The sequence below is a fragment of the Doryrhamphus excisus genome, chromosome 1 (genome assembly GCF_030265055.1).
Source record: "Doryrhamphus excisus isolate RoL2022-K1 chromosome 1, RoL_Dexc_1.0, whole genome shotgun sequence".
In the NCBI taxonomy this organism is placed as follows: Eukaryota; Metazoa; Chordata; class Actinopteri; order Syngnathiformes; family Syngnathidae; genus Doryrhamphus; species Doryrhamphus excisus.
Genome location: NC_080466.1, coordinates 38,378,079 through 38,403,697, shown reverse-complemented (window position 1 = coordinate 38,403,697; position 25,619 = coordinate 38,378,079). Strand labels below are relative to the sequence as shown.

The following is a 25,619-nucleotide window of genomic DNA, read 5'->3' as shown; positions in this document are numbered from 1 at the left end:
AGACATTCAAAGATGTGTAGTACTCTGCATTGGTCATTAGGTGTCAGTAATGTTCGGTGATACATATAAACAACAAACTAGATCACCAGAACAACAGGCTTGATTGCAGGTTTTTATCGTCTCAGACCCAATAATCTCAAACAAAAACACAGATCACTGTTCCAGCCTTAACCCATGGCAAGTTGAAAGTCAAGTGGTGAGAGCGCAGGCCTCACAGCAAGAAGACCCGAGTTCAATTCCACCCTCGGCCATCTCTGTGTGCAGTTTGCACGTTCTCCCTGTGCATGCGTGGGTTTTCTCCGGGTACTCCGGTTTCCTCCCACATTCCCAAAAACATGCTAGGTTAATTAGCGACTCCAAATTGTCCATAGGTATGAATGTGAGTGTGAATGGTTGTTTGTCTATATGTGCACTGTGATTGGCTGGCCACCAGTCCACGGTGTACCTGGACAGCTGGGATAGGCTCCAGCACCACCGCAACCCTTGTGAGGAAAAGCGGTAGAAAATGAATGAATGAATTATTTAGACCAAAAATCTACGAATTTGCAGAGGCCATGGATGATGTATGGTAAATATGCAAGGATATGAAACATAAGCTTACTTTACTTTTAATAAATTAATAGTGTATGTGAAAACGGATCACATAAGAAATTACTCTCCACATGTACCTCTGGACCTTAGATAAAATGCTGACCTTCCTCTTGGTCTGATGACAACCTTGATGAAAACAATTAGCACTTCGGGAGAACCCACGGCCCTTCAAGAAAGAATTTGGGATTTTCTGTAAACTTTTACCAAAACTGTTGCATATTTTAGTCCTTTTTTCATGTACCCTTCATTAGTCTACGTCATCCTAGTGACACAAAAACATCAGAAAGACTCATTTACTTTTATATCCATTCATGTCTGATGGCTAATCTTGGGTGGTGGGCCAGCTCTTAATGTCTTTCACTCTACAGGGCACTTAGTTTGCTGTCCGACTCAGATAAAAAACAGAAACTTGAGGTTTAAAAGCCTTAAACTGATGAGTAGGAAATGATGTAATTAGGTTCATCTGTGTTCTATCGGAAAGCTCCAACCTCTTGCACCCATTGGGGCCATGTGGTGTGTAATGTGTGCAGTGTTCAAACAAACGTGCTTGTGACCTCAAGTCATCCCAATGTACTTTGCAGGCTTGAACACATGCATATACAGTATGTATATTTTACATTTATATTCAGTAGATATGTCTGATCTTTACTGCGATACCGATACTCCCCCCCACACGGCAGGATCCGCCTGACCTGGCAAGAAAAACAAAGACGGTAAAATTAGTACTTTTATTTATTTGATTTTTTTATAGAGCCAACTGTGATGTGTTTATGCTTGTGCCTTTTTAATAATGCGATAGAGATCTATGTTGGCTTAAGGAAATACTCTCAGATTTTTATTAATGTCAGAGAGAGAATCAAGTTGTTCGACCGCACGCATCTATTGTGTGTTTTCTGTTGGTAAATCCCAATTCCAGCCAAATATAATGATAGCATTTACTTCATGATTCGAGGTATTATCTGGAATGAATAAATATGGGAACCTGTCAGGCTAAAAAACGGAAGAGTGGAAAAGATTTTAAAGATATCCAGACCCTGATCACATGAGCACACGGACCCCTGCTGAGCATATTTCTGGCATCTGATGAGAGGATGTTTTTTTTTTTGTCTTGTCAAAACTGCCTTATTTTGTTGTTAGCTGTATTTTTTAGGGATTTGTTTTGGAACATTCACTGTTCAATTTTATAGGAATGATAATGTACATCAATAACAATACAGTGGTACCTCAGGATTCATTATTAATTCATTCCAGGTTCATTCCTTAGCACCTTCACTCCTTCCACAACATGAGATACAGTACCTTGGCTTTTTTCTTTCGAAGCCAAGATGGAACTTGTTGGTGTTGACTTCCTGTACATCCTGGCGAAATCGTATTCACAATCAGTTATTTTCTTTTTTTTAATTAAATCATTTAACTCATTCATTAATTTTCTGCTGGAGCCTATCCCAGCTGTCTTCAGGCAAGCAGCGGGGTACACCCTGGACTGGTGGCCAGCCAATCACAGGGCACATATAGACAAACAACCATTCACACTCACATTCACACCTATGGACAATTTGGAGTCGCCAATTAACCTAGCATGTTTTTGGAATGTGGGAGGAAACCGGAGTACCCGGAGAAAACCCACGCATGCACAAGGAGAACATGCAAACTGCTGAGGGTGGAATTGAACTTGTGTCTCATAGCTGTGAGGCCTGCATGCTAAACACTTGAGAACCGTGAAGCCCAGGACTATATTTTTTGTCGTACAAATTAGGGATATCCGATATTTGCTCCACACAGAGATAGCCAAGGGTGGAATTGAACCCGGGTCTCCTAGCTGTGAGGTCTGCGTGCTAACCACTTGTCCAATGTGCTGCCCTCGGGCTCTAATAATGCTTAAAAAATGGTTTTCTATGCCATAACTGTTAAAATATTTTATTTATTAATATGAATCTGAAGCAACCAGTCCACCGTGCAGCCCTGAATCATTTAACTGTTTATTAAATTGCTGGCACTCCCAAACTTTGGTAAGTAGTACTGGTAGTAGTAACCAAGGGTAGAAGGGAAAATTGTTGTTGAAAATTAAATTATAAAAAAACTGTGACATTTTGTTAATAGGCTGGACAGCATTGACTCCCACTGATGGTAGAGTGGTCGTCCCCCAACTTGACGGTTGCTGGTTCGATCCTCACAGACCTTTGACTGTCTTGGAAGTGGAAAAGCGCTATACAGGAGAAATACCATTAACTACGTTCCTGGGTTTTTATCTGCAGCGTGTGTTCTGACAAAACAAGGCAATATTTTAACCAGATTGGCACCAAATTCAATGCCGCACCATCTCTGAACAGGAAAGTAAAATGAAAGAAAAGATTTAAGATTGAACAAAACTTTGTCAGAAATAGAACATATGAATGGAAGCTATATAAAATGTCTTAAATCAGCTACAGGATAAAGAAAAAAAAAAGAATCTTTTCTCTGTTGAGGTCTATGGAGTTCATGAATGTACTGTATTTGGGTCTATCCTGCTTTCCCCAGGCCAAGTATAGCGAGTGGAACAGTTGCAGATGGCTTGTTTCAGGAAACCACGGGCCCAAAAGGGATCCCTCTCTGCTGTGCATTTAGTATACAAACTACAAAGGCAAGCTGCGGTCAGCACACCCTTGTGAAAGGGGCTAAAATAGTGTCAGCAGGATGTCCAACAGACTGCAAGCAAGCAGACGATAGAGCAAAACAGAAACCTGCACGACAAGGAGAGGGTAACAAGACATTGCTAAGGTGAGCACCTTGAAACCTTAAAAAAAACAAAGCAAAAACATCTCAATAGGAATTATTGTTTATTTCTTGTTGATGAACATGGCAAGACTTCAGAAATGTCTTTTTATGAGAAAATACAGTTATAAATCTACAGTAAATCTCCCAAGGGTAAAAGAGACACTACCAGAAATACTTACAGTAGGAGAAATAATTATTTATCCCCAGCTGATTTTCTACGTTTACCCCCTTACAAAGACATAGCCCCTCCATTTTTGGAGGTTTATACTTTTCAGCTCTATGGCATTTTTTGAGGCTGCACGGTGGTGGAGTGGTTAGCGCGCTGGCCTCACAGCTAGGAGACCAGGGTTCAATTCCACTCTCAGCCATCTCTGTGTGGAGCAAATTTCGGACATCCCTAATTTTTACAACAAAAAATACAGTTCTGGGCTGCACGGTTCTCAAGTGTTTAGCATGCAGGCCTCACAGCTCGGAGACCCAAGTTCAATTCCACCCTCGGGCATCTCTGTGTGGAGTTTGCATGTTCTCTCCGTGCATGCGTGGGTTTTCTCCGGGTACTCCGGTTTCCTCCCACATTCCAAAAACATGCTAGGTTAATTGGCGACTCCAAATTGTCCATAGGTATGAATGTGAGTGTGAATGGTTGTTTGTCTAGGAAGACATCAATGCATTGAGGGACTTACTTCCTGTAAGCTAGAACACAGAGGATGGGTCCAGCAGAATTACAGAGAGCAAGAAAATATGACCAAGGCAACAAAAGGGAAGCTAAGAAAGAAGCACATTAGGTAATTTTTTCCTCGCGAGGGTCGTGGGCTGGTGGCCAGCCAATCACAGGGCACATATAGACAAACAACCATTCACACTCACATTCATACCTATGGACAATTTGGAGTCGCTAATTAACCTAGCATGTTTTTGGAATGTGGGAGGAAACCGTACAAAACCCACGCATGCACAGGGAGAACATACAAACTCCACACAGAGATGGCCGAGGGTGGGATCGAACTTGGGTCTCGTGGCTGCGAGGCCTGCGCGCTAACCACTTGCAGCCTGTTTTTTTAACATATTAAGAATTTAATTTAACATTTTCTATTCTTGCACCAAATATTGAATTAATTTTATTAAAAGTGACAATGTGACCTCTTGTGCTCTGCAGATCACATTCAATTTCGAGTCTTTTTAATGTGAGATTTCTCGGATGTTGCTCCTCTGATTAGAAGCAAACCTGAATCCGACCACCATGACTTGATTGCAGTGATCGTAGCCTGCTGTAATCTTGCCCCCGGCATACCAAGGTGACATATTAGAGTGAGATACCTGATGAAAGTGGTTACTTTTTCACTGACTAATGTCAAAAACACAGCCTCCCACTCAGGCACAAAGAATGTAGCTTTGTACCTCTTCAGACTCGGTAAAATCACATGCTGCTTCTCACGTTTAGCGCTGTGTTTTGTGTCAAAGTTTGCATTCCTGCAATATTAAAACATTCTTGTACAGATGTTTTTTAGCACAGCGCCGAAAGGGTGTGATTAGCAATGAGGTACCACACATGGTTGTGATGAATTTTGATGCTAGTTTGGCTTCCTCGCTTGCAAACTGTCACTCCTCTGTGGCTCCGAGAAACAAACAAACAAAAAATAAAGCAGGTGTTTGCTTGTTTGCCTGACTGTTACTGGTTTTCATTATAAACTTCACACTGGTGCCTGAGTCATAGTACGCTATGGAGACTAAAGGCTCAAGTGCAGTCGTCCTTAGCAATTTGCGATTCAAATTTTGCAGCTCTATCACCAATTTTTCATGCCAAAAATCTGTGAAAATTCCACACTCAACTTCAAAAAGTGAATTTTCGCAAACTGCGATTCATATTCATTCATTCATTCATTTTCTCCCGCTTATCCTCACGAGGGTCACGGGTGTGCTGGAGCCTATCCCAGTTGTCTTCAGGCGAGAGGCAGGGTACACCCTGGACTGGTCGCCTCGGATTCATATTAATATATAAAATATTTTCACAGTTATGGCATAGAAAACCATTTTTAAAACATTATTAGAGCCCTAGGGCTGCACGGTAGTTGAGTGTTTAGCATGCAGGCCTCACAGCTAGGAGACCCGGGTTCAATTCCACCCTCGGCTATCTCTGTGTGGAGCAAATATCGGACATCTCTAATTTTTACGACAAAAAATATAGTCCTGTGCTGCACGGTTAACAAGTGTTTAGCATGCAAGCCTCACAGCTAGGAGACCCGGGTTCAATTCCACCCTCGGGCATCTCTATGTGGAGTTTGCATGTTCTCCACGTGGGTTTTCTCCAGGTACTTTGGTTTCCTCCCACATTCCAAAAACATGCTAGGTTATTAAGCGACTCCAAATTGTCCATAGGTATGAATGTGAGTGTGAATGGTTGTTTGACTATATATGCCCTGTGATTGGCTGGTGACCAGTCCAGGGTGTACCCCGCGTCTTGCCCGAAGACTGGGATAGGCTCCAGCACCACCGCGACCCTTGTGAGGATAAGCAGTAGAAAATGAATGAATACTATATTTACATCTTCATTCATCTTCATGGCTCTTTTTGTCTTGTACTTGTATTTTAGTTAGTTCACTTAGATTTTTTCATGCTTGAAAATGTGAAATGAAACCAGGTGTTAAGACGTTATTTTTGCCAGCTGTAGCATTAATGTTACTTGAAGTGGTCTGTACGAGTTCCTTTTCTCATCCATAGCATGGACACCCAATGTACACCAGTTAACATGACTCAAAACATTTAAGTGTGACAATTTACAGTAAGTCACCTTGAGGTGAAAATGATGCGAATATTTCAACGTATGACCTCATCTATGGGAAGCGGCGCTTTGAAAGGTTGAAACTGATCCTCAGGATAATCCAAGTGGGATGTGATGTGAAATCATGACAAGAGCATAACAATTTTACCCTTTGTGTATATGCGCAAGATGGGGTGATGTGGACAAAATTCCAACAAGGAGAGTAATACGTCACTCATCTGACGTAGACACTAGGATTGATTTCATGTCCAGTTGGTGACCTCTAGGAAAATATGTAAAAAAAAAAAAAACAATAAAAAAAATCAGACAGAGATTGTTATTGTACATTATCAACAAGTTGTGTTTTTATGACCAAACTATCCTGTCTGCTGTGTCCAATTTCCTCCATAGACTCATGTTTGCATCTGACTGGGTCAGGACTATTTCCTGGGGACGTAATCTAAAGGAAGCCTTGCTATCTTGACATGCTTCTAAAGAACTTCATTGTCAAACAGAAGAAGTCACAAGGTGAGGTTGTCAAACCTGAAACATTTTGTTTGTATTTAGACATGTAGAAAACATTTGGGTTACTTGAATGTGGGTTTCTACTACTGTAGCAGGGACCCCCTCCATGTTTCTGTAATCTGCGTCTGTGTATATGTCTCTGAATGGGAAGCTTTGAATGGACATAAGAACCTTGACCTCAACCCCATCAAATACCTTTGTGATGAAACAGAATGACAGAATCTTCCCTTCTCTTGTGTTGCATCTTGCGTCTTAGCTACTAAGCCGTGTTTCCATTGGGTGGGTGCGTTCAAGGGGCGGGGTGTGTAGCTGTAGATGTTCACCTACTTAAATCTTCTGATGTCACAGAAGAACAGAGAAGAAAAGACACAAAAATCAAAGCTGACAGTGTCGTTATCAGATGGAAAATGACAGTTTGACAACTCTTGCTAGTTCTACCCTTCGGGTATGTTACCTGAGCAGTAACAGCATTGGTTCTGTTCATTCTATATTTTCATGCTTTGGATCCTGGATCCTCTTCTCGCAATCATTTTGCATCACATTCCTGCTAATTTCTCTGCCCAGCGCAACATCAATATAAAGAGGTGCCTGACTCAAGATGACTAAGTTTTTTTTTTAGTGAGCAAGGTTAAAGATACTGAGTCACAGTTGTTCTGCCCCACCAAATTTGAACAACTCGTCTTCAAACATTGGGAACATCAAAAGCTTGGTTTCCTGTCTACCATTTCCTATTTTTATTTTGCTGGAAACTGCGAGCAGTACCGCTGTACTGTAATCTGAAAATAGAATTTTTAAGGCCGCACGGTGACCAAGCGGTTAGCATGTTGGCCACATAGTCAGAAGATCAGAAATACCTGGGTTTGATTCCAAAAACATGCATGCTAGGTTAATTGGCGATTCCAAATTGTCCATAGGAATGAATGTGGGTGTGAATGATTGTCTACATACAGTATGTGCTCTGTGATTGGCTGGCGACCAGTCCAGGGTGTATCCCACCTGTGATAGGCTCCAGCATAACCCTAGTGAGGATAAGCGGCTGAATATGTTGTCATTTCAAATCAGAAAAATGACTTCTTGCTACTCACTCAGCCATATTAAAACCATAATAATAATTATGCATTCTCAATATCAATATAAATTAAATATATTTCTTTAATTGTTAATGAATCCTAAAAAGCTTCTGACAGATTATATTTCACTTCCTGCTAAAATGGCTGTGTCCCTTTAAGCCTGTGAAGTGAGCTTTAAAGACATATTTCAGGTACAGACTGAGTAAAAAAATAAATAGATAATAATGCTTGGAACATGAAGAAGTTAGCCAAGACAATTCCTTATCTAACCACAATGTAGCGTTGATAACCCAAATAAGGAAGTTATTGGATTTACTTGTGAAACCAGTAGTGAAATAGATACTGTTTATCGGCACTGAACATGGAGGCAGGCTGCCTAAAAACGTCAGTTTGTATACAGTACGCGCTTGATATCATCATTTCTGCTTTGATTTGTGAGAGGTGGTTCAAAAAGTCTCTTCCACGGGTACATCTGCATGGCTCTTTAAAGAAATCCAGTTTGAATTTGACCCAAGTTTGACCTGAGAAACAGGAGTGCTTTATATTTACACTGAAAGATGACATGAAGGAGCTCTGCCACGTCTCAAGTGGGGGGGTTATGAAACGCTAATCATGCCAAAAGTTCAGGTACAACAACTTGAAAATACATGGTAAAGATGTCAGAAGTTGTGGTTGGAATAATTTGCTGGATGGTTTGGCATCATGTGTACATTTTATTCATATTTATTTCATTTATTTACTCAGTAACACCATGTCAAGTAGTGTTTAGGTATAGTGTACAACAATAGTACGTGCAATGCTTATTGGTCCCGGATGGGTATGCATTGTCACCATCACTTCCCACATCCATTATGTTACGGTTTGGTGATGAGCTGTTGTATGCAGAGGGTCCAGGTAACAAAATCCTGCAAAAATCCTGGGAAGTAAGACAAAACATCTAGGTGATAGCATGTGTGAGCAACAATAAACCTACAAAGTCAGAATGACTCTGCTGGGATTATAAACCCCACTGGTCACTAATTGACCACAGCTGCACACACAGAGCCACTAAGGTAAAGTGGCAGCACCGAATACCCGGCAGGAAGTCAATCTTACAAAATAAGAGTGTAGAACATTCATTCATTTTCTACTGCTTACTCTTACGTGGGTCGCGGGGGTGCTGGAGCCTATCCCAGTTGTCTTCGGGCGAGAGGCGGGGTACACCCTGGACTGGTCGCCAGCCACTCACAGGGCACATATAGACAAACAACCATTCACACTCACATTCATACCTATGGACAATTTGGAGTCGCCAATTAACCTAGCATGTTTTTGCTAGCAAACCGGAGTACCATGCAAACTCCACACAGAGATGCCCGAGGATGGAACCAAACTTGGGTATCTTAGCTGTGGGGCCTACGCACTAACCACTCGACCATTGTGCAGCCCGAGTGTAGAACAGGAAGTGACAATTTCTTTGCAGAGCATGACGCGTTAAGCAGTGCAGTCGTATCTTGCTGGGCGGCATTGCTCAGGTGGTAGAGTGATGGTCTCCCATGCTGAAGGTTGTGGGTTCCTCTGTCCTCTTTTGATCATGTCGCACTATCCTTGGGAGATAATGAACCCCCAGATGTGTCATCAGTAGCTAAATTAGCTTTGAGTTGCTATACAAGCAAAAGACTATCAACCAACACGATGGTGAAGTCCATTGAAGAAGCTCATGCAATAGAGAATGTGCAGAGAGCAGAAATATTGCAAAAAACTCAGGGGGAAAAAAAAACATTATGGGAGAGAGAATTACTGACTACAAGACCGCTTTGGGCATTATGATTAGTTATTAACAGAAAATGACAAGAAAGGTCAAAGATGCTACAGAAATTACTTGAAAATTCCCCCTGAATTGCTCCGAGAGGTGGTGGAAAAGTTAAGGCATTCTGAGGCATGCTTTGTTACGCATCGCCTGCATTGTTTACAACCTATGGGTTGCAGTGTGTTCATGTTGCATTTGTAACTACTTCATGGAAACTATGCATGCCACAAACCTGCACAGTTTATACATACTTCATACCTCAACCAATTTACTTATTGGCACGCCATTGGCAAAGTACATACGAGAGGAAACAAGGCTTATTGGGCACTAAGGTAAAAAGGTGATGAATCTCTAATTTTCTCTTATTGGGCAATTCAAATTCACATTTCACAAGTTCCAGTGATATTTTAGCTTTAGTTTTAGCTTAAATGTTGCTTGTTCTGCTCACTGCAAACAGGAGCGTGTTCAGACTCGGCTCCACTCTACGAGAGTGACAGGTTCAGCAGTAACCCTTCTCTGTCTTTTGTTTTTGTTGTTGGTTGCGTCTTTAACTTTATTTCTTAGTATTAACATTTTCCGAAATCTATTTTTGAACAATTTCTATTCTGCATATTCTGCATATTTCTGCTTTTCCAACCCCCACTCCCCACCCCAGCTCTTTGAGCCTATGACAACAACCTGAAGTGACATCACATGAAACTCAGTAACAGAAAAAGCTCTGATTGTTGTAAATCATGAAATCATAAAGTGTACTACTACACACGACCGTGTGTCTGTCAACTGTAGTGAACTTGCTGGCTCCGCTTAGTCCAAGATGACCCATTTACACAGTAACCCTGCCAGCGGGATTTGGGCCAGCATATTCTACAAGCCCTGACAGCCACTAAAAGGGCCCTTGACCCAGAATACCAAAGTGTATCCAGCAACACACAAAGAAGAAGGACAAAATTATCTTGAAGTACAGTGATGGATGAGTTTCTGGATTTTCAGCCAAGTGTCACTCAAAGAGCAGTGATGTGTAGTATCCCTGCTAACTGCAAACAGCATGACAGAATCTGTTCAACATCATATCAGCGAGGCGTACTGGCACCTACATAAGCCCCCCCCCCCCCCCCCCCCCCCCCCACTTGTTTGTGCTGTACTCTCCCACCTCATCACTTCCCCCATCGGAGTGCACTCATCATAAATGTACTATGAAGGAACACATACTTGTACAAGTGAAGGGAATGACTCAGTGTGCCTTTCACTACTGTAAACATACAAGTTCTTGGAAGTACTGAACCATCGCTGGAACTTGGGGATTCACAGTACATGATCTCCAAGTCACTGTCCACTCTTCATTCATTCATTCATTCATTTTCTACCGCTTTTTCCTCACGAGGGTTGCGGGGGGTGCTGGAGCCTATCCCAGCTGTCTTCGGGCGAGAGGCGAGGTACACCCTGGACTGGTCGCCAGCCAATCACAGGGCACACATAGACAAACAACCATTCACACTCACATTCATACCTATGGACAATTTGGAGTCACCAATTAACCTAGCATGTTTTTGGAATGTGGGAGGAAACCGAAGTATGTGTTATTTTGTATTATGTCTACTATATTGGGAAAAACAAGTGTAACAGGGACTATAGGGGTGTTATTACGTCTAGAGGACTCTAAAAATTGTTAAAAATGTATTTAGAAGGTTGTATACAGATTTTCTATGCTCCATCCATCCATTTTCTACCATTTATCCTCACGAGGGTCGCAGGCATGCTGGAGCCTATCCCAGCCAATCACAGCGCACATATAGACAAACAACCATTCACACTCACATTCATACCTATGGACAATTTGGAGTCGCCAATTAACCTAGCATGTTTTTGGAATGTGGGAGGAAACCGGCGTACCCGGAGAAAACCCACGCATGCACGGGGAGAACATGCAAACCCCACACAGAGATGGCCGAGGGTGGAATTGAACCCTGGTCTCCTAGCTGTGAGGTCTGCGCGCTAACCACTACACCGCCGTGCTGCCTGTCCACTCTTTTCCTCAGTTAATTTAACTGATCTACGTACGATCCACTGAGACAAATACCATCTATCAGAAGTATTCTGCCATTTTTTTTATGGAACCGCTGACAGCTGTTGTACCACTTGAGCAGCATCCAGGACCATCTCTTGTGGGCTGTATTCTTTACACTAATTGCTCTTCAGATGTGGAGCTGTCTCACTTCTAAGCGTTGACCCATTGCAAAACCGGCCCAGGGCCATCTCCAAAGCACATTTGCAGAACCGCCGGCAACTCAGCGCTAAAGCTGAGAGCCTGGCTCATTAAAAGAGTGAGGACATGTGTCATAGCTTGACGGTGGAACATGTGTGCCCATCTGTATGTGTTTGTCTGCGGTTGTTCGCCTATGCCTGCAAGTGTTTGGGGGAGCCATGTGTGTCAGTGTCTTTGGGTTTGGACCCAATTACTGCCAGGTTGAAATGCTCTATGTATTAAGTGTGCAACCACAGAAATAATGCTTTAACTCACAGGGAGGTACAGTATTAGCTTGAGGACTAAGTTTTATAATGAAATACAGCATTAAGGCCACACAAATGTAGCAGATAATAGCAGTGTCTGAGAATGGTTTTACACAGCCAGATAAGGTGACGCAATACAAACTGCTGAGCAGAGAAATGTTTCAAGACAGGAACATCATGTTACAGTAGCCACGTATACATGGACCCAAATGTTCCAATTGCATTCGGTTTATTTGCTCAAACGGAAAGATTTTAACCTTTGTGTACACCTCATTCCGAAAGAAAAGTGCCAATCCGAATGAGCATATGATCGGATTAATGGGGTTGGAATATTCCTTTCCCCAATCCGATTGAGGTATCTTGTACCCACTAAAATGGAAAGTCGTCAGGGTGCGTTCTTCTTTGGGGCATTTTTCTTCTTCTGTTGTTTATTGGCGGTTGGCAAGCAATTTCAGTGTGCATTACCGCCATCTGTGGAACAGAATCTAAACCCTTCTATACTTTATTCATAATCCAGTTTTCTTTAAAAAGAAAATATATCTATATAAAAGATGTCCTGAGTTTAATTATAAATATTAGCAAAATTAAATTTGATCTTTTCCTGTTTAAATTTATCTTTGGTGCGTTCTTTCAGAGCATGCACAGATATGACATAACACGCAACTCGAGACATTCTTCGGTTTTAAAAACTGGACTGCTGCGGAAAGTTTGTTTTTGATCCAAACTAAATTTCAAGACTAACGAACGAATAACTCGCAATACGGAGTTATTCCAACAAGTGAAAGAAAAACTCGAGGAAGTCGGTACCACGTGATGTTGATGTTTACGTTTTACTGCGCATGCCCCATTGACTATTCTGTTTGATTATTGCGGCGCATGTAGACAAGAGATTGGAATATTCCTTTCCATGTATACCTTTTTTTTTTTTTTTTTTTCGGAAAAAGTCATTTTGGAAAGATTCCATTGGGAAAGAGGAAAAACTCCTCATGTAAACTTGGCTAGCGTCACTTCATAAATCATCTTTATTAAGATATTTGGCATAAAAGGTATGGGTATTGACTGGTTTTGCTTCTTTGGAGTAGATTGTTGAGAGCATTATCAGGTTGGGCGATAAGCTCCTGTCCATTCCAGTAACCCTACCAAGTCAAGCTTTTACTCATGTTCTACCCATTACTCGTTACAACTCTATCAACATGCAGATTGCTTTGTCATGACGACGGGTTCACTGGGCCAAGAGTCAGCTTGGGTGGAGCTGAGAGAGAGAGAGAGTAAAAGGAGATTTAGAAAGATCCACAATTAAAGTGTATCTCTTTGAAATCCCGGTCCGGGCTTGGCCACTTCATTCAAGCTTTCCGCTCCCTGTGGGCCTATTATCTGATCTGGAGGGGAAGTGAAGTTTACACTACTGATAGCTGCCCTGAATGATGCAGCCTGCACACAAGTGAGGGGGGGGGGGGGGGGGGGGGGGGTGTGACTCCGATGACCTCTGTGACCATTGAGAACACACACACATACAGAACTGTAATGACTGCCCCATTGAGAAAGATGGAAAGGCGCCATCCGACTGGAGATGGTGGCATTTAAAAACCCTCGTTCTGCCATATGGACTGAACCAATTGGTAATTTGACAGTGATGTGAAATATTTTGTCTGAGGCTGATAGGTACATGATATAGGGTGTTACAGTACTTCACATTATCATCCAAACCTGGTCTGGAAATGCAGGACCACCTGACTGTTTTACATACATGTGACCTCTGTGTTGTAAAAGTGTTTTATGGAGAGTTCTGGGAAAAGGCACTAATAGAGCTAAAAAGCACGTTTTCAAGCTGTTTGACCTACAGATGCCCATGGCGACGTTTCAGTTTGGAGCCGGATGAAATGTTTCCAAAAAAAAAAAATTCATTCATTCGTGTGTGGTGCTGGAGCCTATCCCAGCTGTCTTCAGGCATGAGGCGGGGGTAAACCCTGGACTGTTCGCCAGCCAATCACAGGGCACATATAGACAAACAACCATTCACACTCACATTCATACCTATGGACAATTTGGAATCAAATGTTTTTGGAATGCGGCACGGCAGTCGAGTGGTTAGACCTCACAGCTAGGAGACCGGGGTTCAATTCCACCCTCGGCCATCTCTGTGTGGAGTTTGCATGTTCTCCCCGTGCATGCGTGGGTTTTCTCCGGGTACTCCGGTTTCCTCCCACATTCCAAAAACATGCTAGGTTAATTAGCGACTCCAAATTGTCCATAGGTATGAATGTGAGTGTGAATGGTTGTTTGTCTATTTGTGCCCTGTGATTAGCTGGCGACCAGTCCAGGGTGTACCCCGCCTCTTGCCCAAAGACAGCTGGGATAGGCTCCAGCACCCCCGCGACCCTCGTGAAGAAAAAGCGGTAGAAAATGAATGAATCAATGAATGTTTTTGGAATGTGGGAGGAAACCGGAGTACCCTAAGAAAACATGCAAACTCCACACAGAGATGGCCGATGGTGGGATTGAACTCCGGTTTCTTAGCTGTGAGGCCTGCATGCTAACCACTTTTTTCCACCAAAAACAAGTCGAAATTCATCATCTTGTGAACCTAAACGCTACAATTCCAGCAAACAACAGATTATTTCCAAAGTGAGTTGTAAAGGTTGTGTCATATTCCGAGTGTGTTTTTTTTCCATAACCATAGATTCCGTGGCCAGTTTCTTCTCAGTAATGATCCAGCTGCCAAATGTCATCATCACTGTGATTGCACCAGCAGGTGCAAATTAACCTTCCTAATTACACCTGCTGGTGCAATCTCAATGAAGTGCCTGCTATTAATTAACCCCTCTAATTAATAGTTCTGCGCACTGCTTACACACAACAAATGGTCTGTAAAGTTTTGTGCCAGTTGCTGGCGTTTATCACAAGATAAGGTCACGCGGGTCAAGAAAACACGGACAAGGACTGCTGTGACGACTTGACGGGCCTGTCACTATTATTATGAGATGCCGGGGAGGAGTGAGAACATCTCTGTGTGGTAGAACCTGAGGCCAGATACGGACCACAGTGGTTGACGTCAAATGAAGATGGATTTTAAGGGAAAAAAAATGAAGTGTAGTGTGATAACGTCATGCATGATGACTGTCGAGATTTACGATAGAACTGAAGTTCCCAGTAGAAGAGGTTAAAGCGTACATTACGAGCGTACAGAATGTGTGTGTTGAGCCGGGAAGGGGGGTTGAATGACTGGGACCGGAGAGCCCGCTCTTTGATCCTCCACATAACAAAGCACCATAAAGGCTTTCATACAAGCTGTATTGTCCCACTGAGGGGACTATAGCTCATAAAGCCATTACCGTTATCCCTTCTCAATCCTTTTTCCAGCGCCTACTTAATACCCCAAACCACTACTGTATATGACTCCGCTGCTTGCCAGTTTGCATTTTCTCACTTCCATCAACTATTAAGTCTCCCACTATGCTAAGATTAACTCCCCAGTCGCCCAAGGGCAGGTATTTTCTGTATGGTCCCCCCCTCTGCTTCACTGTCAGGGTCACTGTTGTGCAAAGCTCCACCTAAAACCGGATTAACCCCAAACTTTTGAAAGTGAGTTATGATTCCATTATTATTTTTTTTTCAATTTCTTACATGAATTCATGAGGACCCCTGGCTGCTGGTGATTAAAACATACACCACACTGGCATTTTACCAAAGAAGCAACCATCTCCAATATACTCATGTTGGTGGACATGCGACCACCCTTCAGTGCGTGTAGTGTGAACGGGAGTGGCTTCAGTGCTCCCCCCTCGCCAGGGGGGAGGGGGGGAGGGGGGGAAGAGAGCTGGTGCAGACTTGCAATACTCACACACACACACACAACCGTGTTGCAGAGCAGACCGTTTTTGAAGCAGCCCACCCCCTCTTTGCAGTATGCATGCTGGCTTGGGATTTTGCGGAGCTCCCACGTCCCAGCAGCAGCAGCAGCAGTGCACCTCGGCGGGTAGAGAACATCCACGCAAGAGTCGGGGATAATACATATGGATGTGGCAGGAGCACCAAAGGCGGAAAGGCTGGCGTGACGGGGGGAATAGTTTGCCATTATTGTTATTATTATTATTATTATTATTAATATTATTATTATTACAGGAGTACAGTGTACCGCTCTTCTCTGAACGTGGACAATCATGCATGTGCTCTTTTGGGGCTTGGGGTTCCTGTTATTCCCTGATTTATTGAATGTAGACGCAACAGCAGGGACGCTACTCCTGAAGTCAAGCACAGGTAACGTTGGTTTTACGCAGTACAATACAACTCATAGAATGAATGACTTTTAATGCCATTAAAGTACAAACTTGCCAATGGGTCATCGCCATGTATTAATAATGTTTATATGTGTTTCCTCCGCAGTAAAAGAGGAAATCGGCGCCTATGAGATTGTAACACCGGTGCGAGTGGACGAAGCCGGTGAAAAGTTTCCAAGCAGCGTGCACTTCAAGAGGAAACGACGAAGCTTGGACGAGAATAACACTTCCACGGAGCACTGGGCCTCTTCAAATATTCACTACAGGATTTCTGCTTTTGGACAAAACTATCACCTCAATCTGACGCTGGACTCGGGATTTATCGCCCCACTGTACACTGTGACAGTACTTGGAGTACGCAGAGGAGATAACATAACGGGTTTGGCAACAGACGAGGACGAGGATGAGGATGAGGACACCGAATTAAGACACTGCTTCTATAAGGGACAAGTAAATGCGCAAGCGGAGCACGCCGCAGTCATCAGTTTGTGCTCAGGATTGGTGAGTTTTTTACGCACGCAGCCTCCATACATGTGACGTCTTAACTTTGGAATACTTGGCGAGTCTTTAAAAGTCAACTTTACAACTTTATTTAATTCGTTACCTTGCCCGCTAACATGGAATGAATACATTCTTGAACATTTTCAATCATTCAAACATGATTGCGTTCTTTTTTGTGCGTCACAATAACTGTCAAGTCAGCAAATGGCTGCGTCACGTTTGAACGTCTGATGAAAACTGCTCTTCCTGCCATGCCTCTTAGTCCCCGGGTAGTTGCTGACGTGTTTACGCACGCCACTAGGCTGGCGTAAAGAGGAGGGGTGGAGGGGCTGTGACGTCATCACTGCGCTCCACTCCCAGGCTTCCAGAAAGCAATATAGTGGGCGTGCTTTCTTTTTAGTTTATTCATAGTGAACATGGTGAGGTGACAAATAGAGGAGTTATGGGTCAGTTCTGTCTATGCCAACTAAAATAAATATTTGAAACATTCTACAAAGCTCCGGGGGCACATTACTTTCATGGAAAACCGTAGCTGATGCTTTATTATATATTATATGTCATGCTTCCTCATGAGAAACAAGTACAAAACCACCCTGATGCCCATACACATACGCTATATCAGGGGTCTCAAACTCAATTTACCTGGGGGCCACTGGAGCTAGGGTCTGGGTGAGACTGGGCCGCATCAGGTTTTCCATAAAAAAAACAAAAATGCATTTATTAAAAACAGAAAAATGAATAAACTTTGCTTTGGTTTTCGATTTTCTACAAGAAAAGCTCTGATAAAACATTCCACTGTTCTCAAATATCTTAATTTTTATTTTTCTACACAAAATAAGATGAAAAATAAATAAACAAATCAAGAATAAAGAAAGTCAATCAATCAGTAATAAATAAATATAATAATAATAATAATAATAATAATAATAATAATAAAACGGCAAATAATAAAAACTTAAGACACCACATATAGATGGTGGGTAGACAAATTATTTTTTTCAGATTAAAATGAACAAAGCATTATTAGAGCCCTGTAGACATGACAAAACACGACTATAGTCACATTTATACTCTTTTTATTTACAACATATTGCGCAACTGCAGGGTCTTGAGACACATGCTAACTCGCAAACTAGAGAGCTAGCGACCTAAACGGTAGCCTTCAAGTTATTTCCTTTAAACTTAAATAGCCAAAAACTTACCACTTCCACACGGATAGGGAGGATAACTATTAACAGTTATTTAACCTTTAACATGAACATTAATCAAACGTAATAATTTTTTTCTGGGTACATGATACCATACAGCATCCATATCAAAGGCCCGCGGGCCACATGTTTGAGACCCCTGCGCTATATGATATGTGTTGCCATTGTTAGAGATACGATATCTCGGTAAGACCTGGTGAGGCCTGCAGTGCTTCTCCCGTCAATGAGCAACACATGGAAAGTGCTTGTTTTGGCATCAACTTTATCGTGTGCATCATAGACCCCCGTGTTATCCCGTCATATTAAATGTGCCATGTGAAAAACTGTACATACAGGATCGGGGCCACGCTTGCCAAGAACGCACAACAGTATACAATCTCTGTGTTTTTCTGATAGCCATCATTGGTCTCACCGTTGGGACCGTTCCTATGTGCATGCAAATTCGCTCTTTCGACTTAATGAACCACATTTGTCTGTTTATCATAAATATTGTAAACAGAATAACAGTATACTGAACTTGATGACAGTGATGACTGCTTTGTGACTGCTTTGTGTTCCTTTTTTCAGTTTGGTACCTTCAGGTCTCCAGAAGGGGAGTACTTTGTTGAACCCCTTCATAGCTATCGAGGAGAAGATTATGAAGAGGAACACACAAAACCTCATATCGTGTACAGGAAGAGTGCACCCGAGAAACAGAAAGCCGGGGGGAACGCAGCTTGTGACACTTCAGGTAAAATGGATGGCGTGATCATTCTAATATATATATATATATATATATATATATATATATATATATATATATACACACCGTATTTTCCGGACTATAAGTCACACTTTTTTCATAGGTTGGCTGTTCCTGCGACTTATACTCCAAAGCGACTTATAAATAAAAAAAACTGTTTATGTTACATAAACACTGGACACCTTTTCTGTTCATGTTTATTTTTTGTGGAGCTGAATAAGCATTGTGTTAGCATATCTTACACCTATTCAGCCTGTTCTCTATTATTTTATTGTTAGAACTTGCCTTCCAAAAGGACGCAATGTCTGTTTTGGTGAAGTAGTTTGGAAAATAAATTACCGGTAAAAAATGAGACTTATACTCCAGTGCGACTTATGTATGTTTTTTCTACCTGATTATGCATTTTTGGCCTTGTGCGACTTATAGTCCAGAAAAGACGGTATATATGTGTGTGTGTGTACAGTCACTATCAGACCTTTAAATGAGTTCCCACAGATGTCAGCAGTTGCATCACTCCTACAATCTTCACATTTGATTATATAATACTGACTCTTTATAGTGATTGCAGCCGTAATCATAATACACATGTCTTATCTGACAAGGAATTGAACAGATATGACATTTATAGGTTCTCCAAATGTCCTGTTTCATTTCCGTACATGAATCCCGTCACTGCATCGTGCGTAAGTGTGTATAAAATAATAAATGTGTGCTGTGCCGCCAGCTGCTGCACAGCAGTGTACAAGCTTCCCTCGTCTCACACAGGAAAAGTCATTTGGAAGTTCTCCCTTGTATCATCCCATCTCAGTTTACTGGCTGAACTTCCTGTTGACTCTTTGGCTTCCTCTGACTTGATGATAAGGAAGCGGGGTTGACCCACTACCATGAACATGGAGTGTGAATCGCATGAAGGCAAAGCTGCGTAAGCTTGAAAGTGTCGAATAAGCAAAATGGAAACATTAAAGCAAGGCTATGGAGTCGTTTTATGTCAGCATCAAAGGATGCTAGGATGGTGCATGTGCTTGTAATAAGGCGCTACTGTTCGCCTTCTCTCATGAACACATTATAACGGGACTGCCTGTGTATTATAACTCTGCTTGTCAACAGATCTTGTGTGCACATTTGTTGCACATTGTAGCACATCTGCTCATCAATACAGTGATATATTAGAAAATATAACCACCCGTGTGTATTATAAAGTACTACATGATGTGAAATCATCACCCATTAGGCAATAACATCATGTTCAGTTGTTAAGTAATGTTTAAAAATATGACATAATGTGATATTTCTTATGACACAAACCAAAAAGCTTAGTTTCACTCATCCACGCACAAACTCCAGGTCTAAAATTTGCATCAGGACCAATTAGACAATGACGTCATCGCTCATGATGCCCCCAGACCACCTATTGGAGAGGTGTGTAATAAGGCTGGAGCAGTTATGATATCACTATTGAGTTGTATTTTTATACATTATACACATCTTGACTGCTATTGATTTGCATTCGCCACCCTAGCCCGAAAAGAAAATGACATTTTTTCTTTGTTGCAGTATTTGTTTGTACAAGTTCAACCATTTGGGGCTCATTTTTTTGCTTAGTTTTATTGTTTGGTTGGTTGGATGAGTTTTTGTTTTTTTTGGTGTGTGCACTTCAGCTGGTGCTACTTTCTTTATGGCCATATGCCAAGTTTACCTAGCCTGAACTCTTTGGCCTCTTTTGAGAGAAAAAGACACCCCAGGCAGCGTTCAGCACTATTTAAGCTGCAATAAAGAAAAAGGAGAGACAAACAAATTTATGTTGTAAGTTACTTGCATGGCATTTTTTTTCCATATCGTTCCTGCATACATATGAACATGTTTCTCATCCCTTGTGGCTCTTTTTTTTCTAGGACATAAAGACAGACATATGAGGCCTAAACTGAGCAGGAAGCCAACAGCTGGGGCGACCTCCGACGAAGAAGCACCCGTTCCCAGCGCTAGTATATTAAATGATGTGGAGTCACTAAGTGCCCGTCTGACCAGTGATGCCTTGCTGAGATCACAAAGCAGCAATGTCGGTAGAAACGACAGCAACAGCAACAGCAACAGCAGCAGCAGCGACTCCAGACCTCACAAGCGATCAAAGCGCTTCCTCTCCTACCCGCGCTTCGTTGAAGTCATGCTGGTGGCGGACAGCAAGATGGTGGACCATCACAGCAGCAACCTGCAGCACTACATCCTCACGTTAATGTCTATTGTAAGTTGTCATGTTGTTAGATAGAATGTCATAACAACGCAATAATGCTCAAGTACACTGAATGTATGTACCTCCTTGTCCGTCAGCCAACCTTTGGGGGGGGGGGGCGCTGAGGGCAAGGGGTAGACACCATTTTCAAACAGCTCAGGGTAAGAGGGCAGCCTGAGGCAGTGCTTGTCAGGCAGCTTTGATGAATGTTAAAAAACATGCTCAGGTATGTGACATAGAGAGCATATTCTCGGCCACTTCAAATAGAAGCTCTCGTAGGCGTCTGGGGATCGTTGAGATGAACTATATATTATATATATGAACAGGGGCTGAAGCCGCCATCATGGTTTACTGTAAGATGTCCATGTACACAATGGGGCCAACATCTAAACCAGCTTTAATAATTCATTCATTTTCTACCGCTTTTCCTCGCGAGGAGTGCTGGAGCCTATCCCAGCTGTCTTCGGGCAAGAGGCGGGGTACACCCTGGACTGGTCGCCAGCCAATCACAGGGCACATATAGACAAACAACCATTCACACTCACATTCATACCTATGGACAATTTGGAGTCGCTAATTAACCTAGCATGTTTTTGGAATGTGGGAGGAAACCGGAGTACCCGGAGAAAACATGCAAACTCCACACAGAGATGGCCGAGGGTGGAATTGAACACTGGCCAATCACAGGGCACATATAGACAAACAACCATTCACACTCACATTCATACCTATGGACAATTTGGAGTCGCCAATTAACCTAGCATGTTTTTGGAATGTGGGAGGAAACCGGAGTACCCGGAGAAAACCCATGCATGCGCAGGGAGAATATGCAAACGAGGGTGGAATTGAACCCTGGTCTCCTAGTCGTGAGGTCTGCGCGCTAACCACTAGATCGCCATGCTGCCCACATCTGAACCAGCTTTGATAATTCATTTTCTACCACTTTTCCTCACGAGGGTCGCGGAAGGTGCTGGAGCCTATCCCAGCTGTCTTCGGGCGAGAGGCGGGGTAGACCCTGGACTGGTCGCCAGCCAATCACAGGGCACATATAGACAAACAAGCATTCACACTCACATTCATACGTATGGACAATTTGGAGTCGCCAATTAACCTAGCATGTTTTTGGAGAACAACACAGGGAGAACATGCAAACGAGGGTGGAATTGAACCCTGGTCTCTTAGCTGTGAGGTCTGCTCGCTAACCACTCATCCGCCGTGCAGCCCAGCTTAAATAATAACCAGCTTTTTTTCTTCTATCCAGGTGTCTTCCATCTACAAGGACCCCAGCATTGGAAATCTGATCAACATTGTCATTGTCAAGTTAGTCATTATCAACAATGAACTAGTAAGACCAAGCAGCTGCACTCACAAATCAATTTTCTTTACATATTTCTATATTATATGGTCATCCAATCTAAGTGTCTCCTTTTACTTCAGAATGGTCCTCAGGTTTCCTTTAACGCACAGACCACTTTGAAGAACTTCTGCATTTGGCAGCAGAGTCAGAATGTCCTGGATGATAACCACCACTCGCACCATGACACGGCCATCCTCATCACCAGGTGGGTTCAAATATATCACACAATTTCTTCTTCTTTCTCTTTTTCGGCTTTTCCCTTCAGGGATTGCCACAGCAAATCAATGTTCTCCATCCAACCCTGTCTTTCTCACACAAGCTACCCTCATGTCCTCCTTTACTACATCCATAAGCCTCCTCTTTGGTCTTCTTCTACGCCTCCTACCTGGTAGCTCTAAACACAGCATCCTTCTACTAATATATTCACTATCTCTCCTCTGAACATGTCCCAACCATCTCAGTCTGGCCTTTTTGACTCCAATAAACTCCCTCTGATGTACTCCTTCCTGATCCTATCCATCCTGGTCACTCCCAATTAGAACCTCAGCATCCTCATCTCTGCTACCTCCAGTTCTGCTTCTTGTCTTGTTTTTTTCCTTGGCACTGTCTCTAGACATATGACAATTTCTAAGTCAGCATAAATGAGAATTTTGAAAAATGTGTTTTGTTTTTTTTTTACTTCAACACAGGCAAGATATTTGCAGAGCAAGGGATAAATGTGACACCTTGGGTAAGGACTTTCATTTAACACACTCACATGTCACTCGTTTGGGCACAACTGCACAGTCTAATGAGTCCGCTGTGGCGGTAACACTCTTCTACTTCAGTCGTGTGGGTGGCAGGGGTGAGCATTGCAAACCTGAGTATGATAAGCAGGTAAATGGATGGATGGCGTTCTACATCATCACAATCGATGAGACAATCCTATTTTCCAATACATTTGTCCCTAGTTTCATGGTTAACTATGGGCTATTGTTAGTCAGAAAATATGAAAAATTAGTCATATGTAGTGTTCTGGTCAATAGGCATGTTACATTGATGAGACATGACATTACCTTGTCATTACAACATCATTACTTCGTCCTTCTTCCCCACTCTGTTGGAAATCCTTTTTTTTAATTACAATAAATGCATTGGAGGCTCACTAGTTAGCTCGGTAGCTTGCTATATGCTGTGAGCGGCGACCGTCTCTTATGTCCTTGCATTGATCCCATAGCCTATGTATTAGTGCTGTATAATTTGGTTTAAACAAAGAATAATGGGAGTGTAAAAGTAACTATAGGGTTGTTATTTCCTGTCTGCAGGGCTCTTATCGTGGTAAAAACAGTTTTTCTGTGATCAAACTACAAAAATCCATGCATTTATTTTCTATGCCGCTTACCCTCACTAGGGTCGCGGGTATGCTGGAGCCTATCCCAGCTGAGAGGCGGCGACACCCAATCACAGGGCACATATAACGGCCATAATCGACCGATTATGTCATCAGGTTTTCTGTGATCAAACTACAAAAATCCATCCATTTATTTTCTATGCCGCTTACCCTCACTAGGGTCGCGGGTATGCTGGAGCTTATCCCAGCTGAGAGGCGGCGACACCCAATCACAGGGCACATATAACGGCCATAATCGACCGATAAAATCGTTCGGCTGATTAATCGGTCAGGCCCTACTCCAGGCAGATTATTTGATACCTCTCTTATGAAGGACTGTGCAGAGGTGCCTAAAGAAGTTTGCACTGAGTATTAATTGCTTAATCATCATTAGGGAAGATTGACGTAAATCCTTCTACCTTTTAGGACTGGCAGAGTTGGGTACCGTGTGCGATCCGTACAGGAGCTGCAGCATCAGCGAGGACAACGGCCTCAGCACAGCGTTCACCATCGCCCATGAACTGGGTCACGTGTAAGTTCCACGTGCGACATTGAGTTTTGTCAACATTCTTACACAGCTGCATTGGTAGCGCCTCAAACATTCTCTAGGAACCTGCACATGCCTAAGAAGCAGGAGGGGGATCAAGGACACATCTGGAGGTTATTCTTTTTTTTTTTTTTTTCCCACAGCGTTTTACTTTACTTTTGTGCGTCACAGATCACATTTCGTTATTCCTTTTGAACTACAGGCACAGCTAATGACCTTTGCCCTCGTCGGCCTGTGCAAACTATGTTTTGTCCAAAGTCTTGAGTCAGCCAGAGCCTGGGCCCGTTAGCCTCCTACACCGGAGACTGTTACAGACCTCATCATCTCCAACAAATGCTCTTTCCAACCATTAACAAACCGCGCGATTGTTGAATTCCATTTTTATCCGCATCAAGCGGTGACAACGTGCACAACGACAGCTTAGCAGTGTTATATGGTACCTGTCAGGTGGGCTGCTGAGTAGCTCAAAGAGAGGAGGCCAAAGTGGGGCAGCGGGCCAGTGTGGGGCTGTACCTGTCCACCGCTGACCAGGACTATTATTTGTGAACTCTACAGGGGTTTGAAAGCTTCCCTTACACACACACATGCTTGTGATTTTTTTTTAAAATTAGGTTTGTTTTGTTTCTATGTCTGCTTATTGATGTAATATATTACACTGACTTGCACATAGGACTATATTTTCATTCATTCATTTTTGAGGGTCGCAGGGGTGCTGGAGCCTATCCCAGCTGTCTTCGAACGAGAGGCGGGGTCCACCCTGGACTGGTGGCCAGCCAGCCAATCACAGGGCACATATAGACAAACAACCATTCACACTCACGTTCATACCTACGGACAATTTGGAGTCGCCAAATTAACCTAGCATGTTTTTGGAATGTGGGAGGAAACCGGAGTACCCGGAGAAAACCCACGCATGCACGGGGAGAGCATGCAAACTCCACACAGAGATAGCCGAGGGTAGAATTGAACTCACTCACTCACTAGCCACCGCACTATACTATACAGAAGAGCACAACAAAGAACTCTTCCAATGCTAACACATGTAAGTCTATGTCCTATTTTCTCAGTATATTGGGTATAGTATATTATAGTATGGGCTGCACGGTGGACGAGTGGTTAGTGCGTAGTCCTCACAGCTAGGAGACCAGGGTTCAATTCCACCCTCGGCCTTAATTAGCGACTCCAAATTGTCCATAGGTATGAATGTGAGTGTGAATGGTTGTTTGTCTATATGTGCCCTGTGATTGGCTGGCCACCATTCCAGGGTGTACCCCGCCTCTCGCCCAAAGACAGCCGGGATAGGCTCCAGCACCCCTGTGACCCTCGTGAGGATAAGCGGTAGAAAATGAATGAATGAATGAATGAATATTACAGTATATAGGGTGATATGAGTGTA

At 42.8% G+C, this 25,619-nt stretch overlaps 1 protein-coding gene across 3 annotated transcripts in view; it reads left to right on the top strand.

The window, feature by feature from the left end:
• The window catches only part of LOC131131656 (A disintegrin and metalloproteinase with thrombospondin motifs 9-like), a 73,579-nt gene that overhangs the window by 2,820 nt on the left and 45,140 nt on the right, over window positions 1–25,619 (top strand). Inside the window, exons 1-11 of one of the 3 annotated variants that reach the window (XM_058076557.1) lie at window positions 2,725–3,348; window positions 4,502–4,640; window positions 6,515–6,631; window positions 15,901–16,252; window positions 16,379–16,773; window positions 18,549–18,711; window positions 20,616–20,962; window positions 22,212–22,295; window positions 22,388–22,512; window positions 22,997–23,037; window positions 24,103–24,208. In XM_058076557.1, the coding sequence (XP_057932540.1) occupies window positions 16,156–16,252; window positions 16,379–16,773; window positions 18,549–18,711; window positions 20,616–20,962; window positions 22,212–22,295; window positions 22,388–22,512; window positions 22,997–23,037; window positions 24,103–24,208 (1,358 nt within the window). In that variant the 5' untranslated portion in view covers window positions 2,725–3,348; window positions 4,502–4,640; window positions 6,515–6,631; window positions 15,901–16,155. Of the gene's footprint in view, window positions 1–2,724; window positions 3,349–4,501; window positions 4,641–6,514; window positions 6,632–15,900; window positions 16,253–16,378; window positions 16,774–18,548; window positions 18,712–20,615; window positions 20,963–22,211; window positions 22,296–22,387; window positions 22,513–22,996; window positions 23,038–24,102; window positions 24,209–25,619 lie in introns of those variants that run through there. The other 2 variants (XM_058076544.1, XM_058076548.1) reach the window with 2 other exon arrangements.